Source organism: Peromyscus californicus, unplaced genomic scaffold (assembly GCF_007827085.1).
Source record: "Peromyscus californicus insignis strain IS unplaced genomic scaffold, ASM782708v3 Scaffold_9__1_contigs__length_137607984, whole genome shotgun sequence".
Classification (NCBI taxonomy): domain Eukaryota; kingdom Metazoa; phylum Chordata; class Mammalia; order Rodentia; family Cricetidae; genus Peromyscus; species Peromyscus californicus.
The window spans coordinates 86,420,692-86,440,256 of NW_026294617.1; the positions used below are offsets into that span (position 1 = coordinate 86,420,692).

The 19,565-nt window shown below is 46.2% G+C and overlaps 1 protein-coding gene across 4 annotated transcripts in view; it reads left to right on the plus strand.

Annotated features, from left to right (window-relative positions):
• The first annotated feature begins 4,111 nt into the window (after positions 1-4,111).
• The window catches only part of Sort1 (sortilin 1), an 82,337-nt gene continuing 66,883 nt past the window's right edge, over positions 4,112-19,565 (plus strand). Inside the window, exon 1 of one of the 4 annotated variants that reach the window (XM_052731134.1) lies at positions 4,112-4,448. In XM_052731134.1, coding sequence (XP_052587094.1) covers positions 4,146-4,448 — 303 coding nt within the window. In that variant the 5' untranslated portion in view covers positions 4,112-4,145. The remainder of the gene's footprint in view (positions 4,449-19,565) is intronic. The other 3 variants (XM_052731133.1, XM_052731136.1, XM_052731135.1) reach the window with 3 other exon arrangements.

Below are 19,565 nucleotides of genomic sequence, written 5' to 3' on the forward strand. Positions count from 1 at the left end.
ATAAGTCATCCCTAAGGCTCTACCTTTTCTCTGTATCTTGATGGCCAGTCTGGGAAGGGTACCCTTTTTATGAAGTTAAGGACTATGAAAAAAAACAAAAAACAAAGAAATGGTCTTGACCTCAGTAGCAATGAGAGTTACGTACCTAAGCTGTATAAGTAAGAAACTAAAATTCAGAAGTAGTTTCAGTTAGACTTTGGAATGCACTATGACCTTCCTCCACTGGCGCTGCTCTCACATGCTTGGATAAAATTAACAGGCATTCCATTCTAGCCTCGGAAATGACCATAGGAACACTTCTAACAGATGAGGAACCTAAGGCTATGACAATGGTCATAGGAAATTCAACTGTTGTGGGGCTGGAGAGGTGGCTCAGTGGTTAACATCACTAACTGCTCCTCCAGAGGACCCAGGTTTGGTTCCCAGCACCCGCATGGCAGCTCACTATCATCCATAACTCCAGTTCCAGGGCCTCCAACACCCTTTTCTGGCTTCCTCAGGCACCAGGCATACATGTGATGCACAGACATGCAGACAAAGCATCCATACACATTTTAAAAATTAAAAATTGTGAGTTCCAGGACAGCCAGGGCTACAGAGAAACCCTGTCTCGAAAAACCAAAAATAAATTATTTTAAATTAACAATGAAAATCCTGTTGAGATTTGATCTGAGATTTTTAAGGTTTCAAGTCTTGAGTATCAGGCAGTTTGAGATGTGTTTGCACTGTCTGAAGCATGGCTAGTACTTAAGGGTGGTAAAGAATCAATGCAGTTCATTGATAGCATAAGAATTATTTGCTGGGCTTGTGTACTGTTTCATTAGGAAGCTGTACTTTGTTAAATAGTAATTATTTGGGTAGCTATTCATAGTGTAGTGAAAAGTAGCTTGTGCTGATGTACATTTGAAAACTGCAGTTCACTGGAAGGAGGAAGTTTTGCCCCATGTGTACACACACAATGAAAACAGAGAACTAGGTTTATTATCAACATTGCACAGATTTCTAGTGATGTTAATTCTGTTATAAAGTATGGTGTGAGATTCGTTTAGCCCCTGGACACTGTTGAATTAAATTGTAGAAGATACCATTAAAAATCCTGTATCAGGCCGGGTGGTGGTGGTGGCGCACGCCTTTAATCCCAGCACTTGGGAGGCAGAGCCAGATGGATCTCTGTGAGTTCGAGGCCAGCCTGGGCTACCAAGTGAGTTCCAGGAAAGGCGCAAAGCTCCACAGAGAAACCCTGTCTCGAAAAAACAAAAACAACAAAAACAAAAATCCTGTATCAGAGGGAAGGTGGGGTAAGGGAGTGGGAGGAGAGGAGGGAAGGAAAACTTGAGTCCGGATGTGAAATAAATGAATAAATTCAATTAATAAAAAACATTTTAAAAAATCCTGCATCCACTTACTTGTTTAAGAAATTTATTGGGACGCTGTCTACTATATGTTAAGTAATGCACTGGGGATAGATCTGTGAAAATGCCATCTGTGGTCTCCATACGGTCTATGAAAATTACATCTAGTGGGAAAAGAGGCAATACTCCCTTTTCATTTGTGTGTGTGTGAGCCTGAGTGTATGTGAGGAGCCTAAGAAGACCTGAAGAGGGCATTGGATCCCCTGGATCTGGAGTTACAGGTGGCTGTGAGCTACCATGTGCTGGGATCTAAACCTGGGTCTCTGCAAGAGCAGCCAATGCTCCTAACTGCTGAGCCATTGCTCCAGTCCCAGTAGTACTTTTTAACACTGTGATTACTGCGGAAGTGGAAACGAATATATCACTTTGAAGAGGTGAAATGCATCAATCATGAATATAAAGAGGAAAAGGAGCTAAGGAAAACAATGTAGCTCTCCCGGCTTACAGTTCTTCCATTTCCAAGGCAGGGTGTCTACACTTTATAACTGAGAAAAGAGTAAATGCCATACCAGCTATAATTACAATGTGCATTGTTCAAAGAGAGACAATTTTAATTTTCTTAAGAATGTTGAGGTTACTTGTATCCCAGAAATGACCTTACTGGGAAAAGGAATGGCTTTGTGATAACTGCCTATTAATATGTTTGCTACAAATAAATTTGGGGAAACTATAGTTTTTCTAACTTTACATGTTTGCAAAATTTACATACTCCTGGGGATAAAGATCTCATGTGTAGTATTTTCTACCTCAGAGGTGCAGCACTTGTCCAATACGGGTAAGATCCTGGGTTTAATCCCCCTTGTTGCAAAAAAGAAAAAAAAATCAGTGCATGGGCAAGTTACATGTCAACAGTTTGAGGGAATCCAGTACACTGTTAAGTATATAACTAAAAACAACATATCAAAAAGTGAAGGTTGATTCAGGAGTGGTAGGTAGCACATGCCCGAAGTCCCAGAACTTGGGAGGCCGAGGAAGGAGGATCAAAGATTTGAAGCCACTTTGGACTTCAAAAACAGACACCCTCCATTCCTCTGATAATCCGACAAAACCTAAGTAATTGTACCAAATAGCTAAAAGATGTATCTGGTGGTTTCTCCAGCAGATGGCACTGTTTAGTTAGCGTTCCTCTTTCCCCATAGTAAGACAATAGACCATTCATCTTTGTCACCCAAACAAAGAAATATCCCTTTGTAGCCCCTCTTCGCCCCTCCGTAACTGATCACATGCTACTGGAACTGACTGCCTTGTGATCTAATCCATAGTTGGCACGAATTAAAAATAAGCTGTACTTAAAAAAATAACGTGACATTTATATTTATGGAAAGAAACACATTCATCATTTTTCATCTTGTTCAGTAGCTCAGAAACCGGAGGACTTTTTCTGTTGATTTACCATCCTGCTCAGCACTCAAAGGCTTCACATCTCAATTCTTATTGTGGTTTTGGGGAAGGGAAAAAAACCCTAAATATGTAAATAGTTTTGTTTGCAACGAACAAAACCAGTACTTTGAAGTACACGCTGAGGTTGAGGGTATCATTCCTCTGTACAGCAAAACTCATTTGGGTTTACTGTTTACTTTAAAGTTAAAAGTAACTTGCAGTTTGCTTTTTTTTCTGGTATAAATTTTGCATACTTTGTATCTTTTTATTTGGCTTTGTATGTTGCTACTGAACTACTTGAAGCGTTGGGAAGAGATGAGGCTAAGGGTTTAGAACTGGTTTTACCAGCACTGCATGTTCTGGAAGTTGTGTGTGCAGCTTCTGCGGTGTAGGGAACAGTGGAGGTTTTATTTACTGGAGGTGGGGTACTAATTTAGGAGGCATCATATTCTGAGAAGGGACTGGTGCGATGCACTCACTGCAGGATTAAGGGTACTTTAATTAACTAAAATCACAATGTGCCTGTATCGAAATGATCATATATAAAGTAGGCTTTAGGCAACTTTCTGTTTACCTACACTTGATGGCAAAGTTACCTACATTTCCAAGTCCAGGGAAGCCAGTAAGTAATAAGTAATTTCGCCTTTGGACTACCTCCCTGCAGACGAGGAAGGTGACTGAGGCCAAATGTGTTGGAAAGACTTTTGCGGCTTGCATGAGTCACGAGTGTAATGATGTTCATCTGCCTCCATAGGATTTTCGCATTCACCTTCTTGGCTCCTTCAGCAGACAATGGGCGAGCCAGAGAGCCAGGGTTACAATCCTGATGCACCAGTTTACGTCGGAGCCCCTTTTCCAGCTGAGAGTAGTTCAGGAATTCCCTGACTTTTCCAGGCGCAGTTTCCACCGAAGGAATTTTTAGGAGCATTTCAGGGGCCGGGGGCGGGGAAAGAAGGCAACGTGACCCAATCTTAACCCGAGGGTCTCGGGAGGCGCCGCGAACCTGGGGGGCGCCGAGCGGGAAGGTGGGGGAAGCCCCCAGGCCAACTCCGGGAGCCCACCCCGCAGACGCCGGACGACGGTGGGGAATGACCTCAGCCGTCCCTGCCACGTTCCAGCCAATCAGTCCCGCATCTTGGCATCCGAATCCAGGACCCCCGAAGCCGGAGGCGACGCGAGCCAATGAGGAGTGGGCCGGGGAAGAAGGACAGGCGGCCAGCCTATGGGGGCGGAGAGGCCCGGCTGCGCGTATCCAAGCAGCGCCGGGCCGGGCTCGGGGGTGTGGCGCAGCGCCGGCGGGGGTGGGCGGGCGCGCCGGGTGGCAGGTGTCAGCGGCGTCTGCATTCGGCGGCGATGGAGCGGCCCCGGGGAGCTGCGGACGGCCTCTCGCGCTGGCCCCTCGGCCTCCTCCTGCTCCTGCAGCTGCTGCTGCCGCCGGCCGCCGTCGGCCAGGACCGGCTGGACGCCCCGCCGCCGCCCGCGCCGTCTCCGCTGCGCTGGGCCGGGCCGGTCGGGGTGAGCTGGGGGCTGCGCGCCGCCGCGCCCGGGGGCCCGGTCCCCCGCGCTGGCCGTTGGCGCCGCGGCGCGCCCGCCGAGGACCAGGGCTGCGGCCGTGTCCCGGACTTCGTCGCCAAGCTGGCCAACAACACGCACCAGGTGAGCGCGCGGGGCCCGGGAGCCCCCCCACAACGGTGGGGCCGCCCCCCCAAACCACCCCCGGTCCGCGGTCCCCGGCGGGCGCCCCGCTCCGCCTGCACGCTACGAGGCTGGCGCGAGATCCCCGCTGCGGAGGGCGGCGGGGCGCGGGGGTGGCGCGGGTCGGGGTGGCTGCGGCCCGCCGGGCTGTGTGTCGTCACAGCCGAGGCAATCCGAGACTTTCACTCGCCGCATTCTTTGCTTCTGCTTCTTAAGTTGTCAGAATCTTCCGGTCATCCCCGTTTCCCCCCCAGCCCCCACCCCGAATGTAGAACATCGCTGTTACCTACCAGGAAGCTGGAGGCATAATTACCCCTTGAGTGATTGCAGGAGAAGTTGGGCTGCCCAGAGGCAGAGGTGTGCCCTCTTCTGGGTCGGTACTTTCGGGGTGGTGAGGCTGGCGTCCAGAAACCATCCCACAGCAGTTGTTAGGTCACGGCTTGTGTTTCCATAGTTAAAGGAACACGCATGGAAACGAAGATGACATTGAAACCCAGCCATAAAATGACATCTCTGCTGCTCCTAAAAAAACGGTTCAAGATTGTATTCTCAGGATGCAAGCACAGAAACCTCTGACCTGACCCAAAATGACCTTGAGAAGCTTCCCGAACCAAAAACCAAAATCCTGTGTGCAGAGCCCAGAGAACAGAACAGGGCCTCTAGGACCTAGATTAGAAGCAGTTGCAGGACAGACCAGAATTATCCAGAAGTTCCATCTGGATGGCCTCACAGCGTTACCAGCTGTCCCAAACAAGAGTCAGGGTTATAACCTGTCACCTCCTTTCCACGCACCCCAGGCTCTTTAAATTCCTTTGCTCCAGATCCATTCAGGAAATAGGCTCCAGTGTGTCATATTTCCTTGTAAGTGGACCTACGGTGAGACTCTCTTTGCGGAAGTACTGGTCTGGTATTGGCGTCTGTGTGTGACCTGAGATCCTATGCTCTGCCTTACTCCTTCAAAGCTGACTGCTAACTAACCTCGTGTTGAACCCTGATCTGGACTGCTCTATCTGGTCCTGATTTCTACTAACTATGAAACATACTGCAGAAAGTCTGTCTTAAGCCTGCTCTTGGTCAAGACTTTCAAAGTTATGTTGCTTCTGTTTTGGGGCACAAGTATCCGAACCTTGACACATTGCTGCATTGAGAAACTGTTAGGAAAGTCTTGGTTCAGCACAACTAGGGCGTTTTCCTCCTCTATTTTTCTAAAATTAACAATTGTTGCAACCCACACATGGGAAAGGCATTTTTTTTAGTTCAATGTGTTTTCTCTGTTATGGCTTTTTTTTTTTTTCCAAAGACAAATTGTACACCGAGGTGGAAGTGGGTGCTGGTGTTCTGTACCTGTTCTGTCTTTGTTTACATTCCATCTCAGTATCACTGGAACCTCAGTGTCCCCTTGGACTTCCTTTTGAGATCCATACTTGTTAGTGGGACATAATTCTCCAGTCAGGGGACACCGGGCAGCTGATGAGCCCAAGCAGCAAACTGTAAGAGGGTAGTTAAGGGATGCTAAAGGGTGGGACTGGTTGTCGCAGATACAGTGGAATAAATACAGGAAAATCTTCCTATTTGATGAAAGAAAAATTGTGTAAACTTCACTTTCTCGGTAGGGTGTTGAGAAGGAATTTACGACACTGATAGTTTGTACAAATTGTGCCAGGCTTCCTTGCACCAGCCAGACCCAGCATTCTTACCCCATACCTCAGAGTCTCCTCTTGCTGCCTATGACCCATCTTCAGGTGTGCAACAGTCCCTGGTTGAATGTGTCGTTAATAATATACCAATTCCAAAGGAAGAGGCGAAGAAACCCGGTTGGAGAGACTCAGAAACCTCCTTCTTTGAAGTTCATATGCAAAGGGTCCTCGATTTCATTTTATTTAGTTCCAGCTTGTTCGTTTGTTTTTCTTCAGTCTTCTTTATTTAAAATGACTCCCTCCCCCCACCCCAGTCCTTACCCTTCCATAATTCTTCTTGAGAGAGTTTATTCTTTTTGTAATTTGAATGCCTGTTTTGTTGTTGTTGTTTTGTTTTTGCTGGCAGGGGGAGTCTTTGTTAACCACCTTCACCTTAGCAATCATTTAAGGTAGTTTTCAGAAGCTCAGCTTCTCCCGGAAATTATGAAGTAATCTCTTGAGTTTTTCAATTCTGCATTTCTCAGATGTCATAATAACAACACGCTACACTGGACTGAAGCAATCTGGTATTTGGGGCCCCTTTATAACAGGGTGAAATAAAGGTGTCAGCATCACAGAACGACTTTATTTATTTATTATTGTCAGAGACATTGGATGTTTCCAGACAGCTGGAGGAGGAAGGTGTTCTTTGGACTAATTTTTTTTTTCTGTACAATGTGAAAGAATTCAATCCCTGCTCCCCCCGCAAAACCCCACAGAAGGTCTTAGTTCTCATTTCAAATCTTACCATGAGTGTATGTGAATGCTTTCCCAAGGCATTGCCTGAGATGGGGTGGGGGGAGGGGCTGCCCAGTTACAAAGGTAATTCCAACACGACAGTGCACAACTCTAGAAGTTTTAGCGGGTCTCTAAACTGGCTGCTATAGCTTATAAGAACTTATTCCATTGGGGGGGGTGCTGGGGGTTAACCCCTACGCCCTGCTCATACTAGGCAATAGCTTGCTCTACCACTAAGCCATATTCCCAGCCCCAGCATTTAATCTTAAGAAATTTACAAAGTAAAGGGTATGCCTTTATAGTGTGCCTTTCACCCTAGGCTGTGACCTGGGCTTCTTAACTCCTGAAACCCAATAGGTCGTCCTTGTCCCCACCCCCACCCCCACCCCCCCAGCCTCTCTGTTCCTCCCAAGGTTTCCTTTCACGGTCTTTTCGATCTGGGTTTTAAGTCTGTTTCAGGCATGTTGTATTTATTTTGATGGCATATGTTGTTCACATAGGGGCCATAATGATTTGATGCTCTGTGGGATTTAAGTGAGAAGAGAAAATACTTTTTTTTTTCTACTTACAGTATTATCAATAAGTACAATAGACTGGTAGGAAAGTGGAAATAAAAAATATTGGCTGTTACTGAAACAGCAAAAAGAATGGCAAGAAATCAAAGTCGGAAGATCACTGCTTACATCTTGCAAAAGATTATACTTCCTGATCTTGTTCTGAGGGTTTGGCATGCCATGGAAAGGCACTACAGCCCCATGGGGCAGGCTCTGGGCCAGCCTTGCCTGCATTTGAGTCCTCACTATGTTATTATGTGATCTTCACCAAGTTCCTTAAGCCTCCACGTCTCATTCCTAATCTTAAAAATGGAGCTAAGCATGCCTGCTTAGGAGAAATAAACAAGCATGCATAAAAATACACTCTGTATTAGAGGATTCAAAGGCTGTGATACGTAGCACTCACTTACAAGCATTTTCCACAGACTTTCTTAACTTCAATAATCTTTTTTTAAGATTATTTATTTATTTGATGTGCACTGCTGTTTTGCCTGTAGTGTGTTCACATTCTGTGTGATGGTGTCGGATCTCCTGGAACTGGAGTTACAGACAGTTGTGAACTGCCCTGTGGGTGCTGGGAATTGAACCCGGGTCCTCTGGAAGAGCAGTCAGTGCTCTTAAAGCTCTGAACCATCTCTCCAGTCCCTCAATAGTCTTCTTTTGCTCTTAACTCCAAACTGTTGTCAGGCCTCAGTATTAAGCAATTGTTTCCTTTATGTGCTTGGAATGGTCATAGCACATATAACCTTTGTACATGGAGAAATTGAGCAGGCCCAGAGGATTTTATTAATGTTGGTTGCTAAGTTGAGTTGCTTCAAAACATTCCCCCCATAAGCACCCCTTGGAGGGTAGGCATGAAAGTCTGTCTTAAAGAAACAGTAGAAATGCCTTGGCCAGAGTCACAGCGGTGGCTGACATAATTTCCTTGCTTCTCATTCCTGTGTACAGGCCATTTGATAATTTCCTTAAAAGTTCTTAAACTGATGATTAATAGGGTTGGGAGCCGTGGCTCACCCCTCCCTCTGCTCGGGTCACTAGCTACTTCTTTACACAGAACTTCCCAACTTCTACCCGGACATCAAAGCCTCTGGTTCCTTGAGCAAACAGGCCCTGTGGAGAGGCTGTTGTGGGCCTCAGCCCTGAGAAGAATGCGAGTGTTTGTTTGCCACCCTGGCAGGGCTGAGTCCAGGCTGACAGGACTCAGTGTGTCTGCCGGCGGCGCCTTCAGAGAGCTGCTGCTCTCAGCCTGTCAGAGATCACCAGACCTTTGGAACACCCGAAAATCTGAAGGTTGTTGCCTTTAGCTGTCCCAGAATTCCCTGGCTGCCTCATTTGTCCCAGCAATTGCCCGCCTTCCTTCCGCCCTCACCCCCACCCTCCAATACTCCACTTGTGCTCTCCAGTTTATCTCACTTCTTACAAGGCCCTTTCCACTCAATTCTGGGTCAAGGCGTGGGCATTCAGGAGGCTGCCCTCTTGGTCCCGGTTGAGCAGAGGGAGCCATGGCCTCGGGAAGAGCCCTCTCCGGTACGGACTGGTCTGAGGGTGATGTTAAAATGGCACATGCTGGGCTTCCCCGAGGAACCATCAGCAGCTGTGATGAATTCTCACCTGCCTGGGGAAAGGCTGATCTCCTGAAGGGCTGAGCTTTGCTTGACATGAAGGGGAACGTCTTGCCAGGTGTGACAGATGGTTCAAAAGGAATAGCGTGTAATAGGTAAGTTCACCGCTGGCTCCAATATTTGCCCCTGTGAATTGCAATCTTTAATTAGAAGTTCGAGTTTTCTCTCTGCCGGGAAAGGTAACTGTTAGCAGCAGCTTCTCTGGTCAGTTTCTAAAGGCTCTTATCTTTCTGTAGCCATGTTAGCAACAGACTCTGCTCTGATACTCTGTTCTGCTTTTTCGTGTCAGGCTCAGGGAGGCTGCCCCCAGCTTCTTTGGAGCTCTGTCGTTTGCAAGCAGCTCTTGTCAGCGGGCATCGGTCTCCCAGTGGGTGACTGTCATGTCTGTGCTCCTCAGTTTCGTCATGGGTGATCTCTTACCCTGTGTGAATACCATATGGCGTGTAAGGCTTAGCACCACTTGTGGGCATCAGCCGGAGAACTTCTCTCCTGTTCCTCGAATCTTGTCCCGTCTCCCACTACCTCGATCTCTGTTATCAGGAAATTATAGCTTCCTTTTGAGGCAGGAGAAACGAGGCTCGGCTCTTTTATGTGATGAGGAACTAATGTTGAGGCAGTAAACCCATCCAATCTGACATGTAGCCCCCTCTAGAAAGAGCTATATTGTGTTGGCTCCAGAAATCCTATGAAATAGCTACTGTGTTTGTCAGGATCTACAGCTTCCCAGTCCTCTGCCCTGGTAACCAGAATGTCTCTTGTGTCTTTTTCCCCCTCCTTTTAGAAATGTGGCAGACACACTTGTTCATCCCACTTTGTGGCCTCAGGGTCTGTGTGTAGGTGGGTTTTCGGGGGTAATGGTCCTGGAAGAACAAAGCAGTCTGTGTGCATCTGGTCGAGGTGTTTCATTGTTGTTTAATGGTGGCTCCATTCAGAAACGGGTTAGTAAATGTAGTTTTGAGCGAGTTTGGTTGAAAGTGTTCAGACAAGACTCTTCATATCAATAGGCTGTTCGGTGAAAGCTGGGCCCGTGGGTCTCTTTAAATATTGAGCTAATGCATTCTCTCTACCCTGAATCCAGTCTCCAGAAACCACTATAAAAACAGAGCCTGTGGTGCTCTGCTGAGAAAGTCCTCTGTGATGTAGCTCACGTTCCGTTTTATGTTTCAGTCTCTGCCGCTCAATTCCTCGTCTGGGATGTTACAAGTTTTGGATCAGCACAGAAATGTTCTTAAAGAATTCTGTGGCCCACATGGAAGAGGCCAGAGGCTGTGATCACAAGTGTTTATTGGTTGATTGCAGGTCCAGAAGCCAGTGTTGGCTGTTAGCTTGCACATAGTGTGGATTTCACATCTGGAGGCGGTGCTCTGCCACTCGCTTCAGTGAGATGCGAGCGTTCCCAAAAGAGAGTAGGATGCTTTCCAGGCAATTAGGAAGGACCTTTGCCTCTTATTTTAGGGGTAGTAATGCTTTATTGTCCCTTGTTGCCTGGAAATTTTTTTTTAAAGATTTATTTATTTATTATGTATACAGTGTTCTGTTTGTATGTATGTCTGTATACCAGAAGAGGGCACAAGATCTCATTATAGATGGTTGTGAGCCACCATGTGGTTGCTGGGAATTGAACTCAGGACCTCTGGAAGAGCAGTCAGTGCTCTTAACCTCTGAGCCATCTCTCCAGTCCTGCCTGGAAATTTTAACGCTAATAAAAGTTACTAGTCTATAGCCCAAACACGAATCCAGTAACTATGTAGCAGTAAACATGGGGCTTGTTGTGGTCTGTTTTTTCTTTTTCCTAAACTCGGTTATTTGTTCTCTTTCCAGCAAACCAAGTATTTGAAAATATGTGGTAGACTTACTTTCAGCCTCTGCATGTGTGGAAACTCAATTGTGATTAACAGACTTGATTGGCTGTCATCAGAAAATGCGCATTGGTTCCGTGTGTGTGTGTGTGTGTGTGTGTGTGTGTGTGTGTGTGTGTGTGTGTGTGTGTGTAGGGGTCTCTGGCTATTCGCCCCCTATGTTGGCTTTAGTTAGGGTTTTGCTCTGTATTAAGCTCCAATGTTATGCTCCTGCCAGTTTTTGAGCCAGGTTCAACTCCCCTAAGGGCCGAGAGATTGAACTAGGAAAGGCATTTCCCTTTAACTCTTCTCAGACAAGGTAGCTCTAATCAAATGTTTGGATGGCACTTGCTCTTTGCAGGAGGGATCCAGAACATCAATTAGTTACATACAAAATGCCCAAGACATACCTTAATATGCAGACTTGAGATATGGCTCTCCTGCATTCATGGTTCTTGATCATGGAGAATTATTTTACTTCTCTTGACCTTCGTAGTTTGTTTTGGTAAACTAGAGAGACACACACTGGTTGTTCAAAGGATCAACTAGGAAGTTTTATCCAAGTATTGTATTAAATGTAATGTACTAGGTAGGTGCCCAGTTCATGAGCCTCTTACTATATGTTGAGTGGAACCCAGGGGTTGTCTTAACAAAGCTAAACTATCAATGTCTTTGTACAGATTTTGGTGTTCAGAAGTGGCTCTCAGGAGTGTGCAGGAAGGCAGAACCTCACAGAGCAGTGCTCTGGGGAGGCAAGGTGGAGAGATCTGTAAAGACACAGACAGGAGATATGAGACCGGCTCTGGGGATGGGTGGTGGAAATATTGTTTTGGAGAGCGATAATAAGACTAATGTTTCCATGAAAGCACATGGAGAAGTAAAACTGATAGCCGTTCAGGAGAGAGGAGAGGGGCAGCAGGCAGTGTGGGTAGGGTGTTTTGAAAGATCGTGAGTGAAAGTGTTTTACCTGAAAGTGCTAGATCTGAGGCCAGAGCTGGAGAAACCAGAGGTGGCATTGGAGAAGCAGAAAGAACATCCCTTGGGGACGCTGCCCATTGCTGTGGACTGAAGGATTATGCCCAGCAAGAGAGATGAATGAGAACCAGGTGGTTCTCGGGTTCAGATGCTCTAAGGAACACATTCTGACTCTAGACATTTAAAAAAAAATATTGTGTGTGTGTGTGTGTATGTGTGTGTGTGTGTGTGTGCAGGCACACATATGCCATGGCAAGCATGTGAAGATCAGAGGACCGCTCTCAGGCGTCCTTCTTTCCTGCCATGTTGTAGGATCAAGCTCACGTCATCGGGCCTGAGTGCAAGCCCTTCTCTCTACCTGCTGAGCCATCTCACCCCCCCACCCCCCCAATGCTGGATATTCTTAAAGGAGGACGGGAGCCACAGGATGAGAAACCTGGATGCCCATGACCGCATTTGTTTAAATATTGCTGGCTGCTCGAGGACAAGGCTCAATGCTGGCTGCTCATGTGTTCTGTGGCTTGGACAGGGTGCCAAGCTTGTTCATTTGTCACCACCCTTGCATCTACTGTGGAAGCCAGACGACCTGTTGAGTCATAGATCGTTAGGTCTTCAGCTGGTCACATGTGTCACTTCTACTGTTGAGGCTAGAGGATAGCTCACTGGCTGAGAGCTGGGAGAGAACCCAGATGTCCCAACGTGATGCTGTATTTGGAAGTTCACAAACAGGTTTTAAATCAATGCCTCTGCCACAGAGGTGAGGCAAGGCCGTAGACTCCATTTCTAAGTCGTGCAGTTGCGAATCTCTCTCCGCTCCCTGAAAGTCACAGTGCCCTCGGTAGAAAGAACTCAGTCTTTCTAAGGCTCCAGTCCCCCTTGCATGAAAGGTAGTAGTTACCACGAGGCTTTGAAGAGAAAGCGTAAGTGAATATATTTTGGAAACCTTTAAGTATCCTGTAAGTGTGACTAGTATAATTTCTTAATAAGCTTGTTGATGGGCCGCAGCCTCCACAGGGCCCCGTTGTCAGCTGCATGACCCTGATAAATACAGCCATTGAACTGACTCCCAGGAAACGTGTGCATAAAAGGAGATGGATGAGGCAGAGATGCATTTCTCTCTTGGCAGGGTTGGTTGACAGGCTTGGGTGAGGGTGGCACAGAGGGTGAGTCAAGGTTGGCAGAAACGTAAGAAGCATGTGTTCGAGAGTTGTTCTGTTTTTAACCTTCGTGACTGCATCAAGTTTTAACTTGTTTGAGTTAATAACTGAAGGTGGGTGTGGTACGGAATTCCAGGTATTAGACCTGGATTTGAACTTCAGTGGTAACCATGAACACATCAATCTTTCTTAACCTCAGGTGTTTTTTTTTTTCATTGATAAAAAGGGAAATCTGATATCTACCTTCTAGGGTCATTGTACAGTAACAATTTGAGATTTAGCATGAATCCATCTCTTTTTTTTCATAATTTAAAAAACTGATTTTGTAAATTTCATACCATGCATGCTGATCCCATTCATTTCCCAGTCCTTGCATATCCACCCTCCACCCTTGTAACCTTCCCCCAAAAGAAAAGAAAATCTCGCTATGGAAGCCGCAGTGTGTCACGGTGTGTCAGCCAGTCCACCCTTTTCCTAACAGCTTTCCTTGCAAGCGTTCATTGCAATGAGTCATTGGTCTGGTTTGAGGCCTCTGGCTTCTGCTACACTATCAATACTGGATCCTAACTGGGACTCCTCTCGAATACCCTGTTGTGGCCCTTTGTCATGGAGATCCTGCAGTTTTGGGTCTGCAGGACCGGCTCCTTCACCAGCTCCCACAGCTCATAGATGTGGGAGATTTAGGAGTGGGCCAGCTCAAAGCCCTGGATCTGGGTCTAGGTTAGCTGAGATGGTCAGCCCACCAGCTCTTCTGTGCCTATGCCACCAGGACCAGCTCTCCCACACTGTCCAGGCAAGGGACAGGGCCAGCTCTCATGCCACCAGGGCCAGCTCTCCCCTCTTACTGTCTCTACAGTAGAGGATGTCTCTACAAACTTCTGATGCATTACCAGTTAAACACTTAAATATTTATTTACACATTTTTATAGCTACAATATTCTTGGAGATTCATTCAGGGTACTCACAGGAGCCAACTCTGTATTAAGAAATATGTATATTGGATTCTCAGTATCTGTGGGTTCCATACCTATGAATTTAAAGTGCTTTTTCAAATTGTATCTATGGGCTAGGGAAATAGCTCATCCTGTAGAGTGCTGGCCAGGCAAGCACAGGGACGTGAGTTTGATCCCCAGAGCCTGCATGAAAAGTCAGGTATGATGGCACTGGACAGGCAAAGACAGGTTTCCTGGGACTTACTGGCCAGCCAGGCTACTTGAATGAGCAAGCTCCAGGTTCAGTGAAAAACCCTGTCTCAAAAAATGTGAAGAGTGATCGTAGAAGAGAGTGGATATCAACCTCTGGCCTCAACATGCATGTGGACACACATTTGCACCTACTCACAAACACATATACACCCGGGCACCACACACACACACACACACACACTCATTCTCTCTAGCTCTCTTTCACACACACACACTCACATTCTCTCTCTCTCTCTCTCTCTCTCTCTCTCTCTCTCTCTCTCTCTCTCTCTCACACACACACACACACACACACATATACACACATTGCATATAGAGTGAACATGTATAGACTTTCTTTGTACTTACTCTCTAGACAACATCACAACTGGTATTGGTTATTACAGACGGAGATGATTTACAGTATATTAGGGAAGAAATAGGTAAATTTTATGTTAACACTCCATCATTTACTATAAAGAACTTGAGCTTGGTAGATTTTATTATCCAAAGGAGACAGGGCAGTGCACCTGAACTAGCTTTCCTGGAATACCAATGGGTGACCATGGTGTTTATATCCTTGGACTTGGTAAAGGAGGTGGGTAAAAGAATCTATCCCTCCCTTCTTCCCTCCTCCCTCTGTCCCTTCTTCTCTCCCTTCCTCCCCTCCCTTCCTTCCTTTCCTTCCTTCCCTTGAGACACAGTTTCTCTGTGTAGCCCTGGCTGTCCTGGAACTCATTCTGTAGTCCAGGCTGGCCTCGAATGCACAAGAGATCCACCTGCCTCTCTCTGCCTCCCCAGTGCTGAGATTAAAGTCATGTGCCAATTCATTCAGGAGTTGTATCCTTTCAAACTGATTTTCTGTTTTTAAAATAGTTTTTATTTATTCTTTGGCAATTTGATCATGTATACAATATATCCTGATTGCATCCACCCCTGGACACCCCCCTCAAACTGACTTTCTTGACACTACGGATGATGGACGCAGAATAATGATCAAATTAGCAATCAGGAAAAAAGTCACCAGATACACACTTATTTCGTTAAGATGGTTTCAGGTACTCAGTGGGTTTTAAATAACTTACAATTACGTCTAAAGACTGCTTGTAGTTTAATAACGACTTTTCTTCACCTTTGAGTTTCAGTTTATTGGAGTTAGTGTCTGTGAGGAACGGGACCTTCCTTGCGTGTCTTAGCCTTTCATCAGCCGAGCAGCCATGGTAGCTTTTCACCCTACTTATGTCAGTGAGGACTAGAGAAATATCAGTTAGATATGGTAGGTACTTCTCCGGCCTGTGCTTGGTAGGGTGTTAGAAGAGAATGCTGAAGAAACTTGTTTATTATAAGCATGTGTCTTTAACCCTATCACAGCTTCCTTCCGGGCTTATGTTAATCCTCCACTCCAGTTAAAGGGACTCTGGCCAGTCTCTCTCACTCTGCTGTTCACTACCTTTGTTCTAGGGGCTCTCAGCTTGTCTCAACGCCCTCCCGATCCCGGCCGCATCCTCCTGTTCGCTCCTGTAGCGGCCACTTGTACCACAACACAGCGCTTGAAGTGTTCTGTCTTGTGTTCAGTTTGGTTTCTAAAAGCATTTCTCTCCGGATTGTAAACTCCTTAAAGGCTGTGTCATGAGTTCATTTTGTCTCAGAGAGTGTTGGAGCAAAAGCGGCGTTTAGATGTTATCTGGAGTTGGACAGATAGGACTTTGAAACCATGTCCTGTCACTTACCAACTGAGTGACTTTGGGCAGATTATTTAGCTTCTCTGAGCAACTTTCTTCATTTATAATGTAGCAATGATGCTTTATAATAATATATAGTACTGCATTAAAAATAAATAAATAAATAAATAAATAAATAAATAAATAAATAAATAAATAAATAAATAAATAAGGGGCTGGAGAGATGACTCAGCCGTTAAGTGCACTGGCTGCTCTTCCAGAGGTCCTGAGTTCAATTCCCAGCAACCACACGGTGGCTCACAACCATCTATAATGGGATCTGATGCCCTCTCCTGGCCTGTGGGCATGCGTGCAAACAGAGCACTAAAACCAACATAAATAATATATAATACTGCTCTAACATGCTCTGTCAAGGGGCAGGGCATGTGCCTCAGCTGGCAGAGTGCCCGACTGCCATGCATGAGTGAGGCCCTGAGCTTGATCCTCAGCACACACCCGTCATCCCAGCACTCCAGGGGTAGAGGCAGGAGGACCAGAGGCTCAAGGTCATCATACGACACATAGGGAACTCAAGGCCAGCATGGGACACTGAGACCCTATTAAAAAAAAAAAATTAAACACTTTTGTTTTTAATCCTCTAGTGGTTTAATGTGCACACATGTGTTAGGTATTATACCGGATCCCAGATCATGGGAGCTGATACAGAAAAAAAAAAAGATAGCCCTCTGTCTTTACATTTATATTTTATATCTGTGTGCTTTATGAACCAATGGGAAAACGGCCAACAATGTATAATTATAAATATGGTAGGAAAGAAGCAGCCACGGGAGAATAATTGGCAGAGGCCCTCTTATCTGGGACACTGAGGTCTTGTTGAGACCTTCGTTGCTTAAAACCGATACTGAAGATGAATGGGATTTTGCCAGGAGGAACACCCCAGGCAGAAAACAGCATGTTCATAAGGCCTGGGGCAAGGAAGGGCTTGGTGTACCCGAGATCTGGAAGAAAGCCAGTGTGGCGTAGCAGAGGACTTGAGGGACTCAGTCCCCACCCCAGGGGGTGAGCAGCCCGCTCTACAGTCCTGCCAGCATGACCCACAACCAGCACGTGGCTCTTCCTCATTGGCCTTTGCTTTGAGTCAGGACTTGGTTGTAAAAAACGAAATGGTAAACATTGTGAAATGTATCTCATTTTATTGGGTAGGATTAGAAATCAATTGTTTCAAGAAACTGGATTTTTAAAAAAAAAGCCTACTCCTTGAAGTGCCAAAGACTTTGTTCTTTTTAATGAAATTTTTTTTTTTTCTAAAATTTCTTGGCCTTATTAGTCTATTGTACGGCCCTGGAGCATTAAGAAGCTAGATCAGGCTACCCCAGAACTCGAGTTACCTTGATGTGATGTGTTGTTTAATGTCTACAGGGCTATCCAGAGAAGTAGGGCTGTTTTCTCTGGTATTCTCTGGCCTATATGCTCAGGCTGAGCACTGAAGTCTGCTTGCTTAAGATTTTGTTTGCTTGTTTGTTTATTCTGCAGAAACGATGTTCTCCTCGAAATATCCTGCCTCTTGCTGCTGCTGCCCCTGTCCATCTCTAGGTTCACCCTTCCCCAAATTTAATTTGTTTCCTCCATAAGCTAAGAAGACAGATTTTGGTAAACGGGATTAGAACGATACCATGCAGTTTTCTCACGCAGGTCTAATGCATAGCTTCATAACACATGCATTAAGCTGTACCAGAGGTCTGCACCACTTCCTTTCCCAGGATGTCCTGCTCCTCCGAGCAGCTGAATAATGCAGGCTTGCTCTTGTAACATGGGTATTGGGATTAGGGGGCCGGTTTGTGGCTTTAAAAACAACAATTCCCAGCTCCTTAGCAGTGGGAGAACAAGCCGAGAGGCTGGAGTATTGCTGAGTCACAGAATGGCAATGCTCTGGAGCAGAGACCTTGCCGCTGCAGCACCCTCCCCCACCACCGGGATGGTAGACAGCAGTGCCCAAGTTCACAGGGCTTCTGGCAGAGCTGAACATAAACCCCGGGCCGCCTGATTATTAGCCCAGTGTTCTCCCTATCATCCTGCCTCTCAGAGAACTCTGCATGATTGAATAGATTTTGAAAACTTGTATTTTTTTTTTAACGTTTAGGTTTTTTTCATTTCTAAGAATAGCTTCCATGAGAACTGGAACATTTGTGATCTTATTTTTGGCCCGTGTTTTCCGATGCTAGCAATGCCTCATTTGACAGAACTCAATTCTGTAAAGATTGTCTTCCTGCCCGCAAAAGGGTTGTGCTGCAGACCTTTCCTGCATGTCATGCATCCGGTCCCCATGTCCTCTTGTTGGAATTTGGAAGCTTAACTCTGGATTCCCAGTCTTGGAAGGCTCACCCATGAAAGCTGTGCCACCGGATTCCTAGCCCTGTGCGTGGAGAAGGAGGAGGAGGAGGATTCATTTTTACCCTCAAGGAAATGGATTCCCAAGAGAGAAGATGGTCTGTGTCTTCTTTCCTCACTGGCTGTTACTGGCCTCGGTGGGATGTGAGTTTGTAGGCCGTTTTCCATGCACTGTGACAGGCATCTTCCCTAGATTGTCTGGCTTGGTTAGCCCTAAGGCTTACATTCCTGCAGGAGAGAGGTCTGTTTACAGAATCTGAGGGCACAAACCCAGAGCCTGTATTATCCCTGCTTCTCCCCCACGGATTGGAATAGGCTCTAGCACCTGAGGGGTGCAGAAGAAGAGTCTGCCCTTGCAGTTCCGGGTTCTGCATTCCCAGATTCACCTAATTTTGAATTTAAAAATTTCAGGAAAACAATTTTTTGCCTGTATTGAACACATACAGATGTTTTTGTTGTCGGTATATCTTCAGTGACCCAGTGTGACTGTTTATTATATTTAGCACTCACATCATATAGGTAATCCAGAGCTGATTTAAGGAACAGAGGATGTGTGGGGGTTATGTGTAAACACTGTGACATTGGATTTAAGGAACTTGAGCATCATGGATGTGGTATCCACAGGGGTCCAGGAGCCCATCCCCCACAGATACCGAGGGCACATGGTTTGTTGAAGGAAGGCAAGTTTATGGCAGTCCACCATTGCATTCTCCTCTTTGCTTGCCAAGAGAGGCTGCTCCTGACAGTAAGATTGCCTTAGCCTACAGCCCACTCTGGTAAGCTGGCCTCATGCTCACTGGGGCAAGCATTAATTCTTTCAGTATTTGACTTTTAGATCAGGTGTAACTAGATAGGCACGAATTTCTCATGATTGAGTTTTGCCAAGTTATGTGACTCGTTGGAGCAGCGTCAAGTTCTCCGAGCTTACAGTAACGGTGACTTAATTAGGCTTCCGGTTTAATTAGATGTGAAGATGAAGTTATTTCTGTAAAGATTGCTGTGTTTTGTGGGTCGGTCTTCACCTCTGACAGAACCACGGATTATCCACATGACTGCAGAAGGGGACATTGTGTTATCCACAGTCTCAAGTGTGTGGGCCTCCGGAGCTAGGACGGCAGGAAGTGGGCGGGTGAGGCTTGCATCACCAGCTCTCAGATGGACATCTTCAGAGAATGGAGTAACAAGCTGTCCCCAAGTTTCTAGCCTGGTTAGAAATGTTTCCTGAAAACCCGTTCCACAATCAGATGATAACCATTGATGCCAG